At 41.5% G+C, this 22,293-nt stretch overlaps 1 protein-coding gene across 17 annotated transcripts in view; it reads right to left on the reverse strand.

Annotated features, from left to right (window-relative positions):
• LOC111255315 (uncharacterized) overlaps window positions 1–22,293 on the reverse strand; it is a 138,409-nt gene that overhangs the window by 29,234 nt on the left and 86,882 nt on the right. For 12 of the 17 annotated variants that reach the window (XM_022817161.2, XM_022817160.2, XM_022817162.2 and 9 more), the window contains 3 exons: window positions 19,066–19,293; window positions 11,790–11,934; window positions 5,129–5,299 (listed from right to left, as the gene is read on the reverse strand). In XM_022817161.2, coding sequence (XP_022672896.1) covers window positions 5,129–5,299; window positions 11,790–11,934; window positions 19,066–19,293 — 544 coding nt within the window. Of the gene's footprint in view, window positions 1–5,128; window positions 5,300–11,789; window positions 11,935–19,065; window positions 19,294–19,948; window positions 20,290–20,849; window positions 20,885–21,249; window positions 21,269–21,357; window positions 21,466–22,293 lie in introns of those variants that run through there. The other 5 variants (XM_022817169.2, XM_086991079.1, XM_086991050.1 and 2 more) reach the window with 5 other exon arrangements.

The raw sequence follows: 22,293 nt of genomic DNA on the forward strand, positions 1-22,293 counted from the left end.
TACCTACTCCACTCCTGTCAACTAAGACAATTGGTACGAGTGAGGTCGATGACAGCACTTACTTGCTCTAATTTTGTCGTATTCTCGAGCATCATTGATTTCCCTGTTTGGCGGCTTGATTTGGAATTTAAAAACATTTGCCTACAACTCTGTAGTACGTATGCAGAGAATAGCAATTATTATTATCTAGTGCTTTGAGGTGGTGAGTGTTTCTCGTTCTGCATTTGTTTGACGAAGCATTCTTGTTGAGTGCTTCTTTACAAAATATTTTTCAACGCCCTTTTGGCAAAATATTAAAATGTCAGAAACGTTTGTTCTATGCAATATGCCACTTACTTACTGCCAACTGGTCTGAGTAAAAACACAATACATATATTTACAGTTGAGCGTGGACGCGGCAAAAAACCCAATGCAGTTATTTTTTTGCGGACGTTGGCATTAATTAAGATTTTTTTTGCGTGGGTTTCTGTGTGGGCAGTACATCTCAGCCCCACTCGAATGCTTTCAACGAACTAAATTGAAATATCACTTATATTCCTCAATGTTAATTCCAATTTTCGAGCCACAGATGCCGGAGCTTTCTTTGACAGCGATTGTTAGGCAGATTTCGACAAGATAGGTAAAAACGCAGTGCACGTTTTCGTACCTGAAATGGCTATTTTGTAATATGTAAAAAATGGAATAAAAGGTCATTGTGATGTGTATTTTGCTCATGTAATATTAGAATAAAAATAAGTTTTGAAGAACGGTTTTTAAGCAAATCTATAACAAGCAAGTGCTTATAATTACTATTATTATTATACCTATATTCAGTGTATATCGAAAAACAATGACCAAGCCTTAGTAGTACCCTGGAAACACAGTCACACAAATATCAGAAAATATATAGTAACAAATTACAGTCCCTAAGCTTTATTTAAAACGTCCCAAAAACCGAACGAATTTATTAAGAAAATATTTAGGAGACTCCCGAAGACTAAGTCAATACTTATTTCCCAATACAGTATGCGTAAATAATTCTTATCAACTATTCTATAGCAGTATGTATGTATGTATGTATGTAAAGAAATGTATCCAGTACGCTCAAGCTGTGCCAACGTTCAGAGAACAGAGTGAATCGATCAACCAAAATATATACATAAAGCCTTAAAAAAATTAGGCATTGATGGCGTCCCAGAAATAGAATCGAGGAATCAACATTGTCTTTTTCTATATAGATAAATAGATAGTAGCTGGTCTGCTATAGGTAGGTACTAAGTGATTCGGTCGGGCAGTCGTTGATGCTACTTGTATTGTACCTGTTGTTTAGCTTCTGTAGGTAACCTAGTTCGAGCATTGTCAGAATACAGAAGAAAAATAGATGCGGGTTGAATTCTATAGCCCAGTGTTGCTTCGATAAGTGCTGCTCAAATGGTGAGTGACTTACAATAGCACGTGGCTAATGTCTGTAGCCATGTAGAAACTCTGCGTAAAATAGCCTTATGGCAGCTTTCTTATCTAAAGGCTAGTTCATACTTGTTTCGTTTGACAGACAAAGAAGTGGTCCGACTAACAAACAGCAGTCAGTCCTCGACGGAAAAATGTTGGCGAAAGCGATTTGTTTGTTCATCTACGTTTCGTGTGTTCCGCTTCGCCATCCATTCTAGAAAACGGTACTCATCTCTTACAGTGCTGATTGGGTCGTCACAAAGGAAACGTGGACGCCAAGTCACGAGTAGAAGTTAGATCAGATATTTTAGAGTCGTGTATAACTTCCAAATAATGCGATACAGCGAGGACTTGAATTGCCAAATGACAAAGTAGTAACTTGTTTACAAACACATTTTGATTTTTTGCTTTTATACTGCACGCCGCTATTAAAATTGCTGGACGTGACAGTATCTCGGTTCGTTTAGAAGGGAAAACGGCCTTAAGTGCGAATTGAGCCTGACAAACCTTTGTTAGTGCTAAGATATTCGTGCAAGCAAAAAAGAGCTACGCCGTTACCTTAGAAATTTATTCTGCCTTAATCGTACCAGAATTGAATTCGTGATTTTATCATTCTTATATTCTTCTTATTATGCCCAGGCGGAAAAAAAAATGCGAAAAAAAAACAGCAGGAAGATACGAAATTTGCCGCAGGATACTAGGATTACGGCCAAATGACTAATGGATAAAATAATGACTTACTTTCTCATAGTCTGAAATCGCTCTATTTATTTTTGCATTGCAACTCCATTGAGCAGTGAAGTTGCATTCAGGCTTGTATACGGTCTTACTTTTTTGTTGAGTTTCGCTACCTACTTTAATCTCTTTGTCATCACTCGATGGACATCTTTGCGTCTGCCTGGACAACCGTAATTACTATTTTTCTGCGTGCCTTTTCACCGACCGACGGGAGAACACGAGCAGCATTCAACAACGTCTCCCGTGCAGGTTGTTCCTTACACTGTGAAAAGTGTGGCACGCACATTGGAAGAAATAGCCGCGCTCACACTTTTGAGTGTTTCGTCACGACTTCAGCTTGACTTTTCTTCGTTACTGGGCTGGCCGTGACCGCTAGCGTCAATATCAACACTGCCAATCACTACGAAAATAACCCTATGATATTTACAGCAACAGAAATGCGATTCTTCTTTTCAGTTTGCCATACCGTATTATCGGCCGGACCTGAATGTAAAGTAGCTGGGAGAAAGAACTTAAGGACGGAATCTCATATTGCCCAGGGGACGTGGGGACTCAAAACATCGAAATCTAAGTAAACGGAAGGCACCAAAAAGCCGAACAAAGATCATTGTATGAGTAGAAGAGAGACATTGAAGCAGACTTCCCTTAGTTTTCACCCTTCGTCTAGTATGTCTGTCTGTCTGTCGATCGCGTCACCTCTTTGCGCATAAAGCGGCGTCTCGCGCAGTCTGTGGGCACCCACGAGATCCAGCCTCCCGTGCACATGGAAGAGTGGGGTCCGAACGGAACGAGAATGCAAGTCAAACAGTTTCCCTCTGTGAGGCTTCACCGTCGAGAGCGCTAGCGATGGAGGAGCATCGGGCATTGGGAAAGCAGGAGCTGTAGAAGGACATGTACCTAAGCCAGCGAACAGCTCGATTAGCAACGACGACAAAGCAAATGCTGGCGTCTTAGCTTAAAGCAAGGAGAAATAAAAAAAAAAAAAAAAACAGCAATTTGCGTGCGCTTCGACAACAGCGGCAGTGTTGAAGACATCAAACAGCTAGAGGAAAGAAGAAAGACTCGGTATATCCTGCTCCAGCCGCGCGGTGCTGTTGCTACAACTGCCTGCCATCACTAATGCTACAGCGGCTTTGTTAACCCAGAGCAAATAACAACAGGAATAGAAGGCAAGAGAGATGGAAGAAAAGAGTCTAGAGAGAGAGAGAGAAAGAGAAAAAGAAAGAAAGAACGAACGCTGAGGCGGTATAATTTAGAATAACACCGAATTTTGTGGTTAGCTTTATGGCACCAGCAGCAAGTAATTTTTGCGTGTGGTATCCATATGCGTACACACAACTATACATAGAGTATCAAACGACGTATAGAGAACAGTCCGAGAAAATGAAGACGTAAACGACATCGTAACTGGCCCTTCTCAGCATGATCAGAAGAACGTCGAACAATTTACGAGGTAATATTTTCAATTCAGAGTGTGTGCACCAAACCTTCTGTGAAATAAACAAAATGGAAAACAATTCAAAGAGCAAGCGTATATGTCACCATTTGATGCACGCTGTCATAGCTTTCTTCTCTATTCTATAGGATTAAAAGTAATTTATATTCCCATGCACAACCATCACAACAGCGAAAATCACGTATGTAAATTTGCTTATATAATTATTTTCATTGTTGTTTCCTTCTTCATTTAAGAACACGATCAGTGGTCAGGTTGACAGTAGAAGTAATAAATAAGGGAAACGTTATAGCTAAATATAGTAATGATGCTGAACGGCATGACCAGATAGTTGTAACTAGAGCTCTTGCGAATCTCTATAGTTAGTGGGGTTTCTGGAAAGCACAGGCGCGCACGCAAACAACGAGCACAGTAACCGCTATAAGGGAATACTAATGATGCGTAGTGCTCGACCCAATTACTACAAGTTATATATTCACTAACTTGCTTCACTTCGGTGTATTATACGTGCATTCTATTAGCAAATAGAGCAACTTTACCATTTTTATTAGAAACAAATAAAGGCTGAATCTTTTAGGGCAGGGGGACACCAATGAATGGCTGAATGAAAGGGTCGAACGACACAAACCGAAGCTAGCCTGCCATTCATAGTGAACGCAAGTACTACAGGACAGAACGGGGAAAAAAAAAAAAAAAGATGAATGACAGTACAGATGGGCTTCAATGCATCACTAAAATATTGTGTTACAAACAATACTCCAATTTCGATTCCTCTAAAGCGTTCGGAAACTTTTGCTTGCACTATTCTTTGCTCTGATTTTGCTCAATGGCACAGTTTATTGGACACTGGCCAATTTTGTGCACGAAAACATAGTCGTCTGATACTGCCTCAAAATACAGACGCTGCAATATCGGCTACGGGTAGATGTCCGTACTTGTATATACTATGACACGAATATAAACTATTAAGTTCTGATGATACCCAAAAAATGTCTAGGCCAGTTCTCTATTTGATTGTTTCGATGGCAAAGCGATGCAGGGAACGTACCAACGACCCTGAAGTTTTCCTGAGGGACAGCCTAAATTCTCACTTTGTTCCTCGTATGAAGTTGCAATTTCATGTTCAATAACCACTGTCCCACAAGCTGAAAGGTTTAGGTCAATTATAGGCAATAAAGCTGGGCTAGTTAAATGGCTACCGTTTATCAATTTATTTCTCTTCGCTATAAACAAAAATATTTGCCTTAGGGAAATAAAAGAAGGATGATGCTAAACTGGTATGAGTCTCCATCATAACGCATTTGCCAAGTAAACTAAAGGACCCGTCAAGAGACCTTGATTTGAAATTCTGCGTTGAACACTTGTTTCGTTCTGGTAGCTAGCTACGGTGCCTAATGACGGTGCTAGACATAAAAGATCATAGTACGAACAACTACTTTAATAAAACACTAGACAATCTATCTCTAGATAGTGTCTGAGCAGGAAGCGAATCTGATAGAAACTTACGGATGTCCTGACACACTGGAAGATATGCATCTCCGCATCAGAATTAGCTCCTTTCGGTTGATCGTCTTTGACGATAAACACGAGAATGTTATTGTAAAGTTCACGCGGATCGTTTGAGGTGAACGCTGTCGGTTCAGATATCAGCGACATCGGGAACCTCTCCACGATTTCCTGTAAAAGACGAAAAAGCAAAATGATTCAATTCTTTATTTGTACGAGGATGATAAAATTTCGTATTATCTATTTATGGCGCTTGCGGTCCTGTTCTAGCAACTAGATTCAAGGTGGCTCTAGATCTCAATCACGCTAATTTCACCAATTACATTTACTCATTCGTATTATTCATAGTGACCCTTGACTAGACAGTCAGGCAATGAAAGATGACATATTCGTCCAGAATTTGATGTTTTTCAGTACTTTTAGCTGCCATCGAAGAAATGTCATGCAGCCTGATTCGGTTATTTGCTACAAATATTTAGTAAGAATTGTGCTTAAATGCACACTGAAGGTAACCGGCCAACATCTGCATGTGCGAGTTGTTTGATAAGGCTTATTATCGGTCACCGTATTAAGTTAAGCATAAACAAAGACACATCACACGCTAAAAGAATACAATCTATATTTACGTATAGTTGACTTATGTACTCGAAAGAAACATCTGCGGTCACCTGAGTTCGTGTTTTTTTCCAGCTGAGCAATAGTTATTTCAACATTTGAGCACAGCTTTATTCTTCCGAAAAACGCAAAATCAGATCACGAGGTTTCTTTGAAATAAGTTTTTTTACCTAAATAATCTGGCATCATGACTGTACACGTTAGAGAACATAGATTCGTGCGGCGCATACTGTCCTCTTGCACTCGTCGTCCACTTACGGCGTCTTAAAGCCCCGCCTCGGCGTCTATAGGATCAAGTGTCGTTCGAGCTGTCCTGAATGATCAAATGCTTGGTTAATCACCTAAAAACCTCGGGAAATGTTTGCCTTACGAAAGGGTTTTTCCATACCGCCTGGTCAGCGCGGTCAACCGTTGAACGTTTCATTTCGTGTATGATTCAGCGGCATAATGAGTTTTATCTTCGCGCAAATGCAAAGTCACTTATGATTCCAGTCTCACTTGAAAAAATACGACCATAATAAGAGTAGCCTTTACTTTTCAAGTTTTACGTCTGGTATCGCCGTTAGGCATTCCATCTCCGGCTCCCAGCACGAAACGGGCCTATGCCCGGGTTCGAACCCAGACCACAACATGTTCCTAAAAATTGCCTACCAGAACTCTAATTCTAATATGTTATACATCTGTATTTTGTCCACAACGACGCCACATTTTAAATCGCCAGATAGCGTCTCAAATAAGAGACACATAGGCATGTGGCTTGGTTGACACCCTCGTAAAATTGGAAAATTGCTTTTATTCGCCTCATTACTCCAAGAACAAAATTGCTGTCTATATAACTTAGTAATCATTTAATTAGCGCGCATAGCTCATTAGAAATGGCATTCTGGCAGGGTCGAGTACTTCTCGTTCGACGCTGCTCCTCACATCGTGTGGCGGTATAGGACAGACTTTCCGTCTGTGAAAGCGCACGAACAATATCTCGTTGCTCGTGGTCCCAGCAGTGCAAAAAGGAAGGTACCGAGACGCCGGAGAATGGTGGGAGTCGTTAAACTCATTCTTCCTGCTTTTTATTTGCCCCTTCGTCCATCATTTCTTGGCTGGGAAAATTAGTTCAAATCGGGAAAGAGGAAGTGAGAGCACAGGAGAGGCCAATATGCACACGTCTCTACACCGCGCGCACGGATATGTACGACGTAAAGTCTGTTTCACTTGTCCAATTGAAACGATCTTGCCAAAGAAGGTCGACATTGACTCAACTCGTCAGTCTGACCAGACAGGCAGACCTCGTTTACTAGGTTCATCGCTATGATGCACAGTGCAGCAAAGGAATAATTTCATAACAGCCTGATACAGGAACCTAGCACAACGAGGGAGAGCTCGAGTCAGCAGTACCCAAAAAAAAAGCCAAAGAATAATTCTGCACCAAGCTTACTTTTCCAGAAAGACGTGAGATATATTTTTTAAACGTTTGATTTTTTAGCCGTTAGGCATGAGTTAACGCGGGTCTAGCACTTCGATCCTTTATATGGGTTTTTTTTCCAATACGAGGTTCATGTAAATTTAAGCATGTCAAAACGAGATTTTTATGCTTGTTTGTAACGCCGAACACTTTGTTACCAGCCTTTCTAATAGTAACATAGCGAATTACGAAGTTCTATTATACAGTAAGGAACATAAAAGCTCTTGTAGTCCATATTAGTACTAATAAGCGATTTTAACATACAGTTGACGCGACTGTATAATAGGACAAAGCCGACGAACGAACAATTCAAAGGGTTTAATAGCATGGCCTAGAAAAGAAATGAATACGAAGCCTCGCGTACTACAAAGTTTGTAGTTGACTACGTGGGGGTAGACTCCAGAGGACAATTTGAATTAGCTAGTTTGAGGTTGATGACGAAAAGTTCTAATGTCAGAAGTGATTATAATATGATAATGCTATGGGGACAGAAGTGAATACTCGCATCTAAATAAAAGGATGACAAGCAGAAATAGATTCAACGCAGAAAACGTACGGATCAGCTCAGAGTTCTTAGTTTCAGCTACGGCATAACAATTACAGTTAAACGAGTGGTAATACATTCGAAGACTAAAATTTCAGTAACTGCAGTAGTAGCCGCATGGTGCGACTGTAAATTATATTAATTCAAAAGGTCCAAAATGTCGAACGTTCAAGCCAAATAGGCGAGTTATAGTAAACGGCAAAATAAAGAAGGGGAACACTTTCTCAGGTGTGTACATCAGGGTCAAACAAAGATTGCTCGAAACAGTTGATAATGCATTCAGGGACGAATTGAGAAAGAATATTACGGACACCGAGGTCGAAAAGAAGATTATCTTAGACAGAGACGAATTCCCAAACGACTTCTGCCGGAAAAGCAACGTTTACTCTTCAACCTGTTGCAGATAATATCAAGCTAATAAACATTTTTAATAATAAGCGTCGGTCTAGTTCAGGGAATATTTAGTGCCCTTCTAGAAAGCAGGCTGCAGGACTGCACAGAAACAAAACACATACATTAAAGGTTCTTGCCAAAATGGTTTTCAGATAGAACAGAGCATAAAAGACTTCCTTTTTGCAATCACCGACAACAACAAACTGGGCTCGACAGAAGAAGCGAGGCTAAATTGCAACTCCCAACACGAGGAGCGTGTGCAATATAGTAAACAGTAAAGAAATTATGGACGATGGCTCGGGGATAGGCTTTTTTGAAGGGCTATATGATCACAATTATTTTTTAGTCAGAGCTGGGAAAAAGCAGTTTAAAATCGAGATGATGTCCATAATGTTCTTAAAACAATAGCTAGAAAAATAGATGAAACCAATCTTTGTTTTTATACGCCATATATTACTCAAAAACGAAAAATTGAAAAGAGACTTGTTGACCCATTGTTATTTAAAAACGACAGTCAGGGCCATAGCGCAGTATTCAAAACCGTTATAGCAAATGCCGAATAGATGCGAGGATCATTAGTGAAATACCGAAAATATTGGATGATATTGACAAGAATAAAAATGACTATGCAAACCTGATATTTGCAGCAAGGAAGACCCTTGAAACTGGAAAAAAAGGCAACAGAGTATGAAGACGGACACAAACGTTTAAGATAGTAGATGATAAAACAGAAGCTTGTAATGGAAGAAACACTGTGGAGCTAATACGGAAAAATTCACGTGTGACCGCGATAACATATACTGATTAGTTGTAGTGCTGGACAGATACACTTTTGAATAGTCTAAGTTCAGAATCGTCTAGCAGGCGGTCCATGTGTCCGACATCGTGGGCAGAAGGGCGAGAGGAGGCATTTTTAGCCCCACTGCTAGAGAAGTCAGAGCAAGCGTATCAGACGAAAAGTATTAATAGACGTGAGGGTCGGTCCAATTGCAGTAAATAAATTGTATGATAAGGATACAGTCAAAGCAAATGCCCGTGAAACCATCACCTAAAATTTTTCAAAAAAATATATTTTTAGGAAATATTAGAAACAGTGTATGAAATAAGGACCAAATGCGTCAATAATAGGAAAAACATCTTGTGTTATACGGCCATTCAGCTTTAATATGTGGTCATCTGCAACAGAAACGTCTATATTCACTGATTAGAAAGTTGGAAAGTTAAATATCATTGTTCTAAGTGTCGACAAAATCTATTGATTTAATAATGAAGAAAAACAGTTGGACCGACAGGTCAGGTGGTCAGAGAATTAGCCAAACTGAAGCATTGCGGTGTTCCCTGAACGAGAAACAATGAGATAAGATCAATGAGATATTATGAAGACTCACGAAGTGGATTGTTAGAAAAACAGTTATAAGATACTTTTCAAATATATAATATATTACCATATCATATATATGGTATATATAATAAAAGAATACCACATAACTAAGACAATTTGTGTTAGTAGCGTCCTTTTTGTTCGATGCGAGATCCTGTACAAAATCTCATATATATATATATATATATATATATATATATATATATATATATATTCAAACTATACCCGCCCAAACGAGCAAATAGAAGGGCGGGTATAGTGCCCTTCTATTTGCTCGTTTTTACATATATATATATATATATATGTAAAAACGAGCAAATAGAAGGGCGGGTATAGTTTGAATTTCAATTTAGAAGATAGTTATTAATAAAAATGTTTTTGTTAATAACTAAAATCGAATAATTTTTCAAGTTTATTAAGGCTTATAAAGGATTGAATGAACGTTCACAATCGTCATTCAGTATTGCAGACGCTAATAAAGTGAAGCACCTCACACTGAATATGACTGGATCCGTCAAGCGCTCTCTTTTTGTTTATGAGTCGACTTTCGTTACTGCTCACAGTGGTGACTGTCTAACTGTTTTTCAGTACGATTTCGGCGTACAGAGCACGTGGATGAACCTGTACGTATGCACCGTATCAAAAGACAAAGACGAAAAACCACTATCTGTTCTAGTATTTATGATACACTGAGCTAGTTGGTAGAAATGATTGCACAGACGGTGCGTGTCCTCGTTCATGACCAGCTTCGCCTCTCTTTGATGGTGAGGCAACATGGCCTCTGGCACTAATGGCCGAAGCTGATTAGGAAAGCTAACTTCGTGCAGGGATTTCTATGACAATGCTCACAATGTTCCTCAACAGTAGCAACAACCGAAAACGACACGAATCGCAGTACGAATCGTTGGTTAGTGAATATCTTATAAAAAATCACCTTTGTCACACGCACTCTATGTAAATCGCTATATCTACACTGGTTCTAGAATGTCTACACTATACGAAACGCGATGATACGATTAAGAAATAGCGGACACGCCTAAAAGCAAGCGGTGCAATACTCAGCTCGTTGAATCTGCTGTCTACCTACTATACAGAAGAAGTCAAACGAAACGATGGCGATTTCTCTGCCAACGTAAGTATACCACCCACTCCCCCTCTCACGCGTCCTCGTCTCCTTCCTCCTCTCGTTCTGGTGCCAAGTTGAATATGAGGTCGGATGCTTCGCAAACAACAACAAGCGAACAGACCGTGCTGTAATGGGGTGATTACCGTTCGTTCCTGAAGCAGTAATAGCTGAAGCAGGTAAAGTTTTGTCTAGCACGTCCTAATAGATGCGTTGGGGTCGACGCTTTGGCCGGCCTGCGATTAATTGGGATGGCAATGACGCTGCTGCTGCTGCTATTGGTGCCGATGATTCTAGCTAGCAACAGTTGGTACACTGGTTAGCCGATAGCGTGATCGAGCTAAAATGGGTTAGTTGGTATTAATGTTAGAGACGCCTTCACTGTTGATGTTATCACATTGAGCTGTGCAACTATACAAAGGCAATAACAGAAGTTGTTCTTTGGAAGAAGAAGAAGAAAACGTTTTCGTTCGAGTCGTTTGTTGCCCTAGCTCCAACGTTCTTGTTCTTTTTAGTTGCGAACAAGTGTTAACCACGTGTTTCTTTTTTATTGCGTGCTTTCCTTCTCTTCGATCCTCTTGGCGCTAGGTTCCTGTCTCCTCGACGCCTCCTCACTAGCTAGCTATGTCAGCTAACAACCACCGTCCATTCCGTTTAACCTCGGCCGTACGCATTTCCATAGAACAGTTATCCTTCAGGTTTTTCCATGGCTGCTGCTACCGCAACCACTATTACCACTCTTTACTTACCATCTGTTACCGTCCATCTGTTTACGTCTATCTGTGTACGTACGCATGACTAGAGCAGACTTCACACTCCAAGCTGTGTCAAGCTCAGCAGGGAGAGCAAGAGGCAGCGAATCGAAACGCAGACGCATGATGTAAAAAGTCTTAGGAAACAAATGTGCACACGATTGCCTCTAGACAAGGTTACCTAAGGCTACAGAGACATGACACGCTACAGCATATGAGAGCGGACTGATGAAAATGGAGAGTGTTATATATAGGTTAGCTTAAGGAAAAGGACTGAATAGCGTCGTAGGGTTGCACTGCATTTGTGTTGGCTAATCTGTTGTGAACGCACGTAAGTGGTAACAGTTTGTCGTGCAGTTCCATGGTGCAACCGCAGCCATATTTAAATACGCACCCCGTTTTCCTCGTCGATAATAACCATCCAGCGCGTCTCTAATCGAATGCTCATCTTCTGGGTCCATATTCCCTTGGTCTTCTCCATCTGGAAGAGTTTCCGCAAGCCGTCTTTCGGCGACTCGACCTCGTAAGCTGAACCCACTCTGTAATAAACGAAGAAAATAGAAAATGACAAGTTGCATGATTTGTACACACAGAATAACTACAATAAAAGGATAAGCTGAAGTCTTCTCCACAGTTGTTTACCACAAAACATTGTGCCCGCTAATACAGTGTTTACTGATACGCATATTAAGATATCCAATCTCCACTGAAGGACCAGATCAATTGATTATCTAGACCACTAAGTCATACATGCAGAAACAGAGTAGTTCTCGATTGTTGGTTTATCATGTCCGTAACGGTCTTTGGCGATGTTTGCTCCGACTGATATCATCCTTAACATGGCAGACCGGGGTGGGGATGTCAAAAACGTCTCAAACACATTCGGATGGATATGGGAAAAAACAGCAGTTTATAATTCAAGTACAATTGATCGAAGCTCGCCACGCTTCGCATAAATAAATGCGCAAATAAATGCATGTATTTTTCGAAAGTAAGATGCCAAACGTTCATGTTAAAAGTACATGCATGAGACCAAAAAATCCTGGCCTTTCTAATTAAATTCGACGATATACATATATATATATATATGTATCATGTTAGTGAGAAATATTCTCCTCTTATCTCTATCGTTATTTTAATCTGGATTCTAGTTCCTTAACCCTTTACGCCACATCCTTTCTAACGATGACCTTCTCTTTATAACGTACTCGATTATTAGCACGTAATGCCACGTAATACGTCCGGATGAAATAATTTGGGACATTCACTTCAGGCATTCCTTTTTGTCATTGTAGCTTTTTTAATCCTTTGCAGACCTACTAAAACAGCAGGTTAACGTCCGCGAGAACGCCAATATCATAACAAATAGTAACTTATGTTGAAAAAAATTTGCAGAAAAGATAGCGGTTTTGTGCCGGTGTTCATTAAACGCTCAAACATGTGCTAAGTAGTTTCAAAGCGAATGTCAGGTTTCAGGCCCTCTTTTACGTTTTGACATACGTATTTTCGCTCTGATTGATGAGAAACAAAGACACAGGTTGATAGCTGTCGATTGTTTCTCGATGCCATCGATATCGAGGGTCCTTATTAAGTAATGGCCGCCTTCGTGTCTAACGTATCGTACCGCAAGCTCATCGTCCTATACTGTACGCAATGTATACTAGGTAATTTAACAGTATGAGTTTTATGTTGTATGATAGCACCCCTAACATAAGCTTCTACGATATTGTTGGATTTGTTGGTCTGCGAACTACATGTGCGACTTAAGTCGTCTGCCGCTCTTGATAAACACAGTATTATCGCGATATTTTCACTGGTCAGCAAGAGGTTCCCGACGTCCCGACTGAAAAACCAGTGCAAAGTTTGTAACATGTTAACTGTAGGACCATCGGAAACGAGATCCAAAGTACTTAAAACATTCAAGGATTCTAGCAATATAGATTATAGATTTTTGTATAGCTACATATATATCTCGTTATCATTTAGAAACAACAATCGTTAGTCTACCGTAAATTAATCCGTTATATGAAATTGGAACATTATCAGATCCATACTGGGTTCATTAACACCTATCAGACATTGATTGATGTGCTTCCCTATTTCGCATTTGCTCATTCTCCACTATTCCATGGAGTAGGATAAATTGTCCACGACAAAGTTAATTTGCTCATTAATATTATGCATGTCTATGAAATTGTTTAAGAAATTGCTTTACAGACGTTGATTGCCGTCCGCCCGCCCGTCCGTCTACACAGGAGTACTCGTTCTGGCTTTAGAGCACGTGGTGACTGGAATTTAGTAGAGTGAGCCAGGCCCACAATAGCTGTTGGTCGATAAACAATAGTTTTATTATACACTGCTATATGGAGGGCAGTTGGTTGAACTGCGTTGATTGGCGAATGGCTGCGCTTGGGTCGTCGGCCCAGTGGGCTCTAGCTAGTGTCGAGCTCCAGCCCGACGGGAACACGGCGCCCGGACAGCAGAACTAGCAACGTTTTCTTGAGTATGGAACTAAGGAGCGAACATACGAGCCCACAGAGAAGAGCGGGCTAGTCGACTTCTTTTTCGAAGGGGGAAAGGGGAGGCTTTGTTCGGTAGACCGAGAGCCGGAAGAGCGCGATGAATGGCTGTGGAAGCTGCGACACCAACACCACGGTGCTAGCTCCCACGCCCCTGTCATGCCCGCCGAGCTCTCCATTTTAATGTATGCAAAATGTCGGTTCGTCACCCTATTAAATCGTAGCTCGGTCGCCGGTTCTCCTTCGCGCTAACACTAGCTTAACAGCAATATATATGTAAATCAGCAGCCGTAGGGGCGAGTCGAACCTTAGTTCTAACGTCTTCATCCATCTCACTTAGCTATACTATTCTCGAGGCTAAAGCAAAACTGCCGGCGACATCGGCAGCGATCGTCACGACTGAGAGGAACCGACAGTTCTGTTGCCTCAGAGGGTAGAAGTGGAACACGTCATCCATAGCGTTTTCATGGACGCCAAGTGCGGCCTCATCGTACTTATTTCTATTTTTCCTGTTGTATATTTCTTTTCACAGATTTTCAGTAAAGTGGTAAACAGGGTTGAGAGGATATAATGGCGTGTCGCTGGTACGAGTACCAAGTAAGGCTAGAGCTCCAGCACGCGTGCAGCATTCGCAGGTTTTTCCTGTAATTGCCTTCTCTAGCTCTCCGCGACATCGTACAACTTAGATTTTTTTACAGCATCAGTGCGCTGGTTGTTTTCTGCCTGCCTAAAATTGACATCTGGTAGCTAGCTACCTATTGATTAATAGAATCCCCATCTAATCGCATGGCTGAAAACGCTACGGAAGCCGAATAATGGTCTTTAGCGGCAACTGTGTTATATTTCACAGCACTTCTAAACTGTAAACAGGAACACAGGAGTACTGGCAATGACTGCGGGCCTTTTATTGCTAAACATAAGAGAAAAGGAAGCACAGGATACGTTCGCTGTAGGGTTATCCATTTAGTTGGTATATCCTTCGCCCTGACTCTAACATGAAATTCGCCCTTCAAACCCTTCAATAAATTGGTGGAGGACCGCTTGAATAGGATTAGGAAAAGAACAAGGTTTGCTGAGAAGTTCTACACTATAAAGTTAGGTCACAAGTTAACCTTGCCTAAGCACCCGAGCGCCTGTGGAGAACCGTTTTTAGATGCAGGACAATGAACCCCGATTCTAATATCAGAAGTGTGGTAAAAGCTTTTTTGTTACGGATAAAACTTCTCAGCCATAATGGGCAAGCAATTAGAATAAGCTAGAATAAGTGACTTATCCCTTAGCAACAACTAACCAGTTAATAATAACGATCCATTCTAAAATCGATGAACCAATCACATTTGAAGATTTTTTCAGTGTACTCGAATTCGGGGTTAGTGTAATTCGAAGGGAAAAACTTTTGTAATTATCAATCGAAGTGAACGTTTTCTTAATTTCACAACTATTATAGGCACAATGTAGGCAGTGTGAATTCTGCGACCCTATCTTACGATGCTGTAAATGGTGATTGATGATCGTAAATCCGTATTGATATCTACATCTTAACTTGGATATATGATGATAATCGTTCTCAGAAATCGTTGCTCTGGCTGTATTTGAATAGGACCAAGCAATTATCAGTCGGTGAGGCGCGATGGGTGAACATCTAGTGCATGCGTGTTCAAGACCCTCTGTCTGTCAGCTGCCCCATCCTACGTCTCTAGTATCGAACTGGTCGATTTGTCGTTGAATCGCCGGTGTCCACGTCACCAAAGAAGGTCCACTGTTGTGGCCGCTTCTGCGCCTTCAGCTGCATCTTGCACTTCCTTAGCGTCACGAGCGAACGGACACGATGCTGCTGCTGCCTGCCTCTACTGGCTGGCCGTTTTCCTTTCGGTTCGCAAGAGTCCGGAGCACCGGATGGCTTGACCGACGCGGAAAAGAACCGAGGCTTACCCCATAATAGTACCGCTGTTTCGATTGTGGCGAATTACGAGGCTGCTCGCTGGCACACGTCCTGGCTGGCACGCTGATTCACAGAAAGCTGCTCGTCATCGCTCGTACAGCGAATGAAGCGGAGTATAACTCAAAGCTAATAGTTAGTACATCGTGAACGGTGAGCCTGATTCGCGACTAATGAAGAAATCCACCTGCAGGTGAATACGTGAGACCAGAAAGGAAGATGTAGGAAAAGAACAGAAGATCAGAGCAAAAACGAATCGAGAAAGCAAATAAGGGAGAGGACGTCAATACGAAAACGTCCGTCGACTGTCCCACGTCACGAGAGCTGCTGCGCGTAGTAGAGACAGCGAAGCAATAGGGTTAATGACAAAACGGAACCGTCGATCGGTCACATCTTACGCCCAGTAGATCGCTTCACGCTGCCTGCTGTTGTGGCTGTGTTATTGTTTTTAAAGTACAAGTTACCAAAGCAATTGCAAAACTTGAAACAGATCTTTGTGGACATTGTAGGGTTAGATAAACCCGCTGTTGCTTTTGTCTACGTCAGCAGTGCTGACATCATAGCGTATCCAAGCGATGCCGACGGACCCCCTCTTTGTACCAAAACCGTAGTGACTACCATCGTTGGTCAGCCGTATATGCACCTTTTTTTTTTTTTAAAATAAGAAAATAGATCACATACACCAGATAGCATATGTATGCTATATACGCACTTAATGCGTACGTGCATACGAATGGCCTGTAAAGATAAATATTGTGAGAGGTTGCCATCGATGTGAGCGCGTGCCGTACGCTGTCTTCAAACTTTGATAAAGAAGACGTTGCGAATGATCGATGGCAAGCACAAGGGCGGTGCTAACCGAAGGAACAAGAAGCAAAGAAATGCCGCTGCGACAAAAACGGAACAAGATTAATGTCAGCTAGTCAATCTTTTGAGGATTTAATGAACTTTCTGTTCTGTTCTGTTCGTTGTTCAATCACGAACTGGGAAGAGAAAAGTGTCGAGAGAAGGAAGGGGGGGGGGGGGGTATGAAGGCGAAATTTCAAATCGGAGCTAGCAAAAAATTTACGGCATACATTAGATATAGTAGAGGCAATGCCCCACAATGTCAGGATGAATAAATGCTTCCCATAACGGTGATCATAGGTAATCCCGCATATGACTGTTATTCCCAGTGTTATGCATATAGGTGTCGTTGTTGGCGAGGCTCGCTTCGTTCAAGCAGACGAACAATGAAAATTCGTGAACGCGATCCGGGAAAAAACAAAGTATGATTCGGGTATAGGATACAGCTGGTGGTAAAGTATGTATGGACTTACTGTGCTCTATAATGATCTATACACACACATATATATATAGGTGATTCGGAGACTACGAGGAAGAACACCAGCCCGTTCTTACATCGTGCTGCCTGTTCTGCCATTCTGTTGCTCATCGGTTCTCCTTTAAGCTCTGTTCGTTGCATGCTCGTAATATTGGTTGGCCCAGCCTGTGTTTCATACTGGGGTACATTGTTCGTCTGCTACTGCTAGCGGTGGACGATCGTAAAAACAAGAATTCATCAGCCATCTACGATTAGAAATCAAACACGGGAGTTATTACCGCCATGAAAGCCGGCTGGCTGAATCCAGCGGATTCGTATTTATGATCCCCTGTTATCGGTGTCTAGTGATCCGCACATGATAAATACAGAAGATAAGTGACTTGTTTGATATTGGCCATTGAATTATTTGAAACTGTGGAACGGTTCAAGTTTTCGTCAGTTATTGGGCGTGTCGCTGGGTCATAAACGTCCGAAAGAACGAGAGAACGCGTGTAACTCATATCAATCAATGGAATAACCCATATAAATGAATGATTACTAGTCTCGCTGCTGATATTGACCTTGATAGATATAGAATTAATGAAAAGACAAAGCAGTGAAACTACCATGTTCCAATGAAGTTCAATTGAAATATTGCAACGGATGATAACCACCGAACTTGTCAAGCGTCTTCTTTTCTTGATCTCCACACTATCACATCGATCATATTGACAACAATAATAAATCCCATTAGAAACAATTAACACTCTCCGTGTCGCTTATTACCGTGTCACACTGTAATTATGTTACAGTAACCAATTTATACTGACAAGAGATTGAGGCGAGCGAATATCGATGCCCAACGTTCGATTTTTGCGTAGCAACTTGATTGTGTTCCTGTTAATACGTGAGTAACTCCTACCGGGTAAACAACTCGCGAGAAACGGTTCTTTCGAACTATCATTTCAATGGCAGCTTCAAAGAGCGACGACGAAGAATTCCGCAGACGCCCGCGGCGATTAGATAAAAGCTAGCTGGGTAACGCCAGGTGATATGTAAATCTAGGTGAGTTTAGCCATTATGACACAACCTGTACGAAGACGTAACAGCTTTTCAAAAGGAACGCTTACGACCTGCAGGCCAATTTTTTCCACAGTCTCCATAATTCGCAGTTGAAATACATGGCATTATTCATTATAGTGTACTCACGAGAAGCTGGATCGACAATATATATGTGTAATGGATTGAGGTTGTGGTCGTTAAGATGACTGAACCTATGGTTGCTGATGACAGGACGGAATAATGCTTGTGACAATACACTATGACCAATGTCGTCAAAACGGGCAAGTCATTTTCGTGGGGACGCTGAGGCGGCTGGGCAGCCACAGCGTCTTAGAGGGACAACCATTGTTCCCACGATTTGAAAGATCATAAACCTTGCACTGGCTGGCATCAAGAGATATACTATCAACGAAACGAAAGGCGTTCTCCGTGTAGCCTTTTAAGCCAGTTTTGGGTGCAAGCTTTTGTCGCATCGCCCTAGACCTCGACACAGCTTAAGATACCGCAAATATAATTGAATCGTATTGCGGTAACTTTTGTTCAGCTATAATAACTGACCAGTTAATTATCGGCAGTCTGTGATTTGCCAAAGGCATGTTATTGCAATGGCTATTTGTTTCATGTCGTCTTACCTTTGGCAATAGCAATCCTTACGCCTTGCCACAATAGACGGAAGGTCCAATTGAATATAACGAAGTGCTATAGAATAATGTAGCTATGAAAATGTCTTTGTTGCCTACATATATTGTTATGCTGATGTTTTGATACACTCCTTTGTTATGTTGACATAACGGTGGACGGATCTATTACGATTAAAATCTATGTGTATACAAACGGTACAAGTTACCTGAAAGTAGCAAGATGCTCGACGAGATAAGCTGGCCCGTGGCTGTTACCGGCTGCTTCATCGTTCGAATCACTCTGCTGATCTGAAGAGTAGCCATTCGAGTACCGTGATGCCGTCATGGCACTGGACTCCTTTGGAGGAGCCATCCTGGCGGGGCCTGACGCTCCTCCAAGACCTCCTCCACACGCGTCGCCGTTCACGCTACCGCTCTCGTACACTTCGTAATCACTGAAAAACAAAAACGGCTCATTATGCACAGATAAACAGGCGTATATTGACTACCTTTTTCGCCCTAATGTATTTGTTCGAGGTAAGCGGTGAGTGTGTCTGAATCATCGCAACCAGCAGTACTGCGGCTGTTGCTCTCAGAAAACCGGCCACTTTTCAAGTGTCTGATACCACTAGATAACGGGATCGACTTAGAACAAGAAAATATTTGTCAATTCAGTGAAGCTTGCCGATATGCTGATAACGGTTAAATTGCACCGGTTTTAACCGGTTAGAATAAAAAACGGCTGACCAAGAGGCAGCTCTATAATCTTTCATGACTAGCTGGCTCCTAGCAGTACAATATTTAGGGTGTAGCTCTGTATTGCTATGTACGAGAACGTTTATGGGTTTAGATGATACTAGGCAGCAGATGGACAATAGATAATATTTTTAATAAGTTATTATAATGTGTGAACGGAGCTTATATAAAGTTCAAAAAATGATGAGGTAACAGTTAATTGTCTAGTTCCGTTTGCACAACACCATAATACACAAATCCATGTTAAGAGTATGAAACGTTCTATAAACGCGATGCACTTGATATAAATGGAAAATCTGTCGTCACACAGTTAGTCAATTAACGCTTTTCATTTGTGAATCATTTTGATCTTACTACCGCCGCCACTACATGAGGCAAATGCTCAAGTGATGGCAGATAAATGACTTCATGATGGAAACACATGAGCTACGAGTAACCGCACTGAGTCAGTCACTCACTCATCACGGTGACCAGCTCAGCTTAAACGTGGGGTAGCTGAATGTAGAACATCGAATTCACCACTTGGCACTATCGTAATGCCTTCTCACGTTGACACGCCCGTAAGACGAGGCTGTAGTGGCCCTATCCATTATCCGTATTGCTGTTAGGTAGGCGGTACCTCTTGACAGCGCGGCTACTGCTATGGCAGTAATTCGCGCGGCTACCGACAGCGGCCCGAGTTGTAAAATACCTTAGAGTTCAGTTAATAACCGAACAGACGATTGGATGCCTATAACCTAAGGTTTGAATGGAGAAAATGGCAGCGTTCGAGAGAAACGATCGCGCCGTAGTTGCAGCGTGAATTTAGAGATAGGGTAAATCTCCCGCCATGTTCGAGTGCGGCAGTGATTACAGATCGTGAGATAACTAAAAACAGAAAATACTGCTGTCAAATCTGTTTTGTTTTTTTTTTTTTTTTTTGTGACGAATTGAATAATGTAAAAAATGACGTGGTTCACCGCGCGTCGGACGCACGGGGGCTTAGTCATGTCATATATAAACCTGCAGTTCAATCTTACAACACCTAACAGGTACTAAAATATTATAGCCATCAATTAATTCACTGTTAAATAGCAAACAAGTATGTGATCGACGCAATATTACAGGACTTTGCCCAATCAGAAGTTCATCGAACAAAGCCATTTATCCTGTATGAGTAAATTCATTTACCTTCACTAATTTTCCTTCCAGAATTCATTTCCCTAAAAGGTTGCTAACTTTTCTCTGCGAACTATGATAACTGCGAACATCATACCTCTCTACAACGGCCTCCATAGTGGAAATGAAGTAGTTAATTGCAATTTCACGTGACACTGCAGCTGACTTCGGTCTGATTGACCGAGGAAGCTATGGGCGTACTCTACAAAATTCTGCGGCGAAGTTCACCTAAATAATATCTACATATACAGCGAGACATTCTTCTAGAACTGATTGGGTCTACATGTCAGTAAAGCACGACCACACTGTAGTAGATTCATTTCTACCAGTCTCAATAACAAGTTGGGGTGTTGCATCTATAATCGTGCCGGTACACTACCACAACTAATATTTGACAAGTTCAATAAAATCGAATACTTCATCATATCGTATTAGTTTCACGACTTCCGTAGAGAAGCCGAGAATTACGGTACGTTTAAAATGGCTCTAAAACTCACGGTTTTAATAGCTATGTATCGCTACAAGTAATGTTTCATTGACAATTGTTTCTAAGCGCATGTAGCTCGAGTTAGCATATCCAAATCACCAAACTGATCCCTAGGTACCTGTTCGTTTGCTTGCTAACTTGTCCACCGATCAATCTTTATGGAACGGGCAGGCTTACGTTTCACGTCTTTGAACGCCTGTTTCTGTTTGCCACTAGATAGCTTTGAAATCGTAGATTATTAACAGTAGCAGCGCCATAACAGTGCCTGCAACAAGTGATGTTTACAGACGACCGACGTTTCTACTGTTGTAAGCGTACGTGTCGTCAGTTTATCATTTGCTGGCGACTGATGTCGAAATTCGTACCATTGCATTCCTACAAGCGATGCAACGACTTCAGACAGCCACGGCTGGCTTGAATAAGAGCTAATTATCCGGCGGTGGTTAGTGCTACAATACGATTTTTCGCCATTTCACTCGTTTATTGTTTGTTAACGAATAAGCGTCGATACCCTGGGCCCGATCCGTCATTAGGTCTGTTCCGTTTCGCAATGTCGACAGCCTCTGCGCGGTCCTCCTGTTTCACTGTCGTGTAACGAGGAACGCAGGTGCTGCCTTAACTGAGTTGCTGGAGTACGAGAACGGCCAAAATGTTCAAGAGTCTATACTATTATATGGTGATTATTACGTAAGAAAAAATTGCGTTTGGTGCATACATAGGAGGGGGGAAGGGGGCACGTTGGACATGTTAAGCTTACTTCAAAGGGGTATGAACCTGTTATATTTGTCTCCATCAGACCTGAACGTGCTAGTAAACAGCAAATTTTTACGATGATTTGCGACTTATAAATAACAGGTATAGTGCATCAATTAGACGTAAAAGAGCACGTAGTCAAGTGTTGTTTTTACTCAATAGCGTTAATGCTTTGTTATCACTGACATTGAACTGACGAGGACTGATTTATATTACCAAACTTCATATCGGGTCATTAGGTCTATATAGACGCAGATAAAGCTGTCTAGAAGCTATTTGCAAAACTGTGTGGAGTTGTTGC

Source organism: Varroa destructor, unplaced genomic scaffold (genome assembly GCF_002443255.2).
Source record: "Varroa destructor unplaced genomic scaffold, Vdes_3.0 BEIS01000001.1, whole genome shotgun sequence".
NCBI classification, from domain to species: Eukaryota; Metazoa; Arthropoda; class Arachnida; order Mesostigmata; family Varroidae; genus Varroa; species Varroa destructor.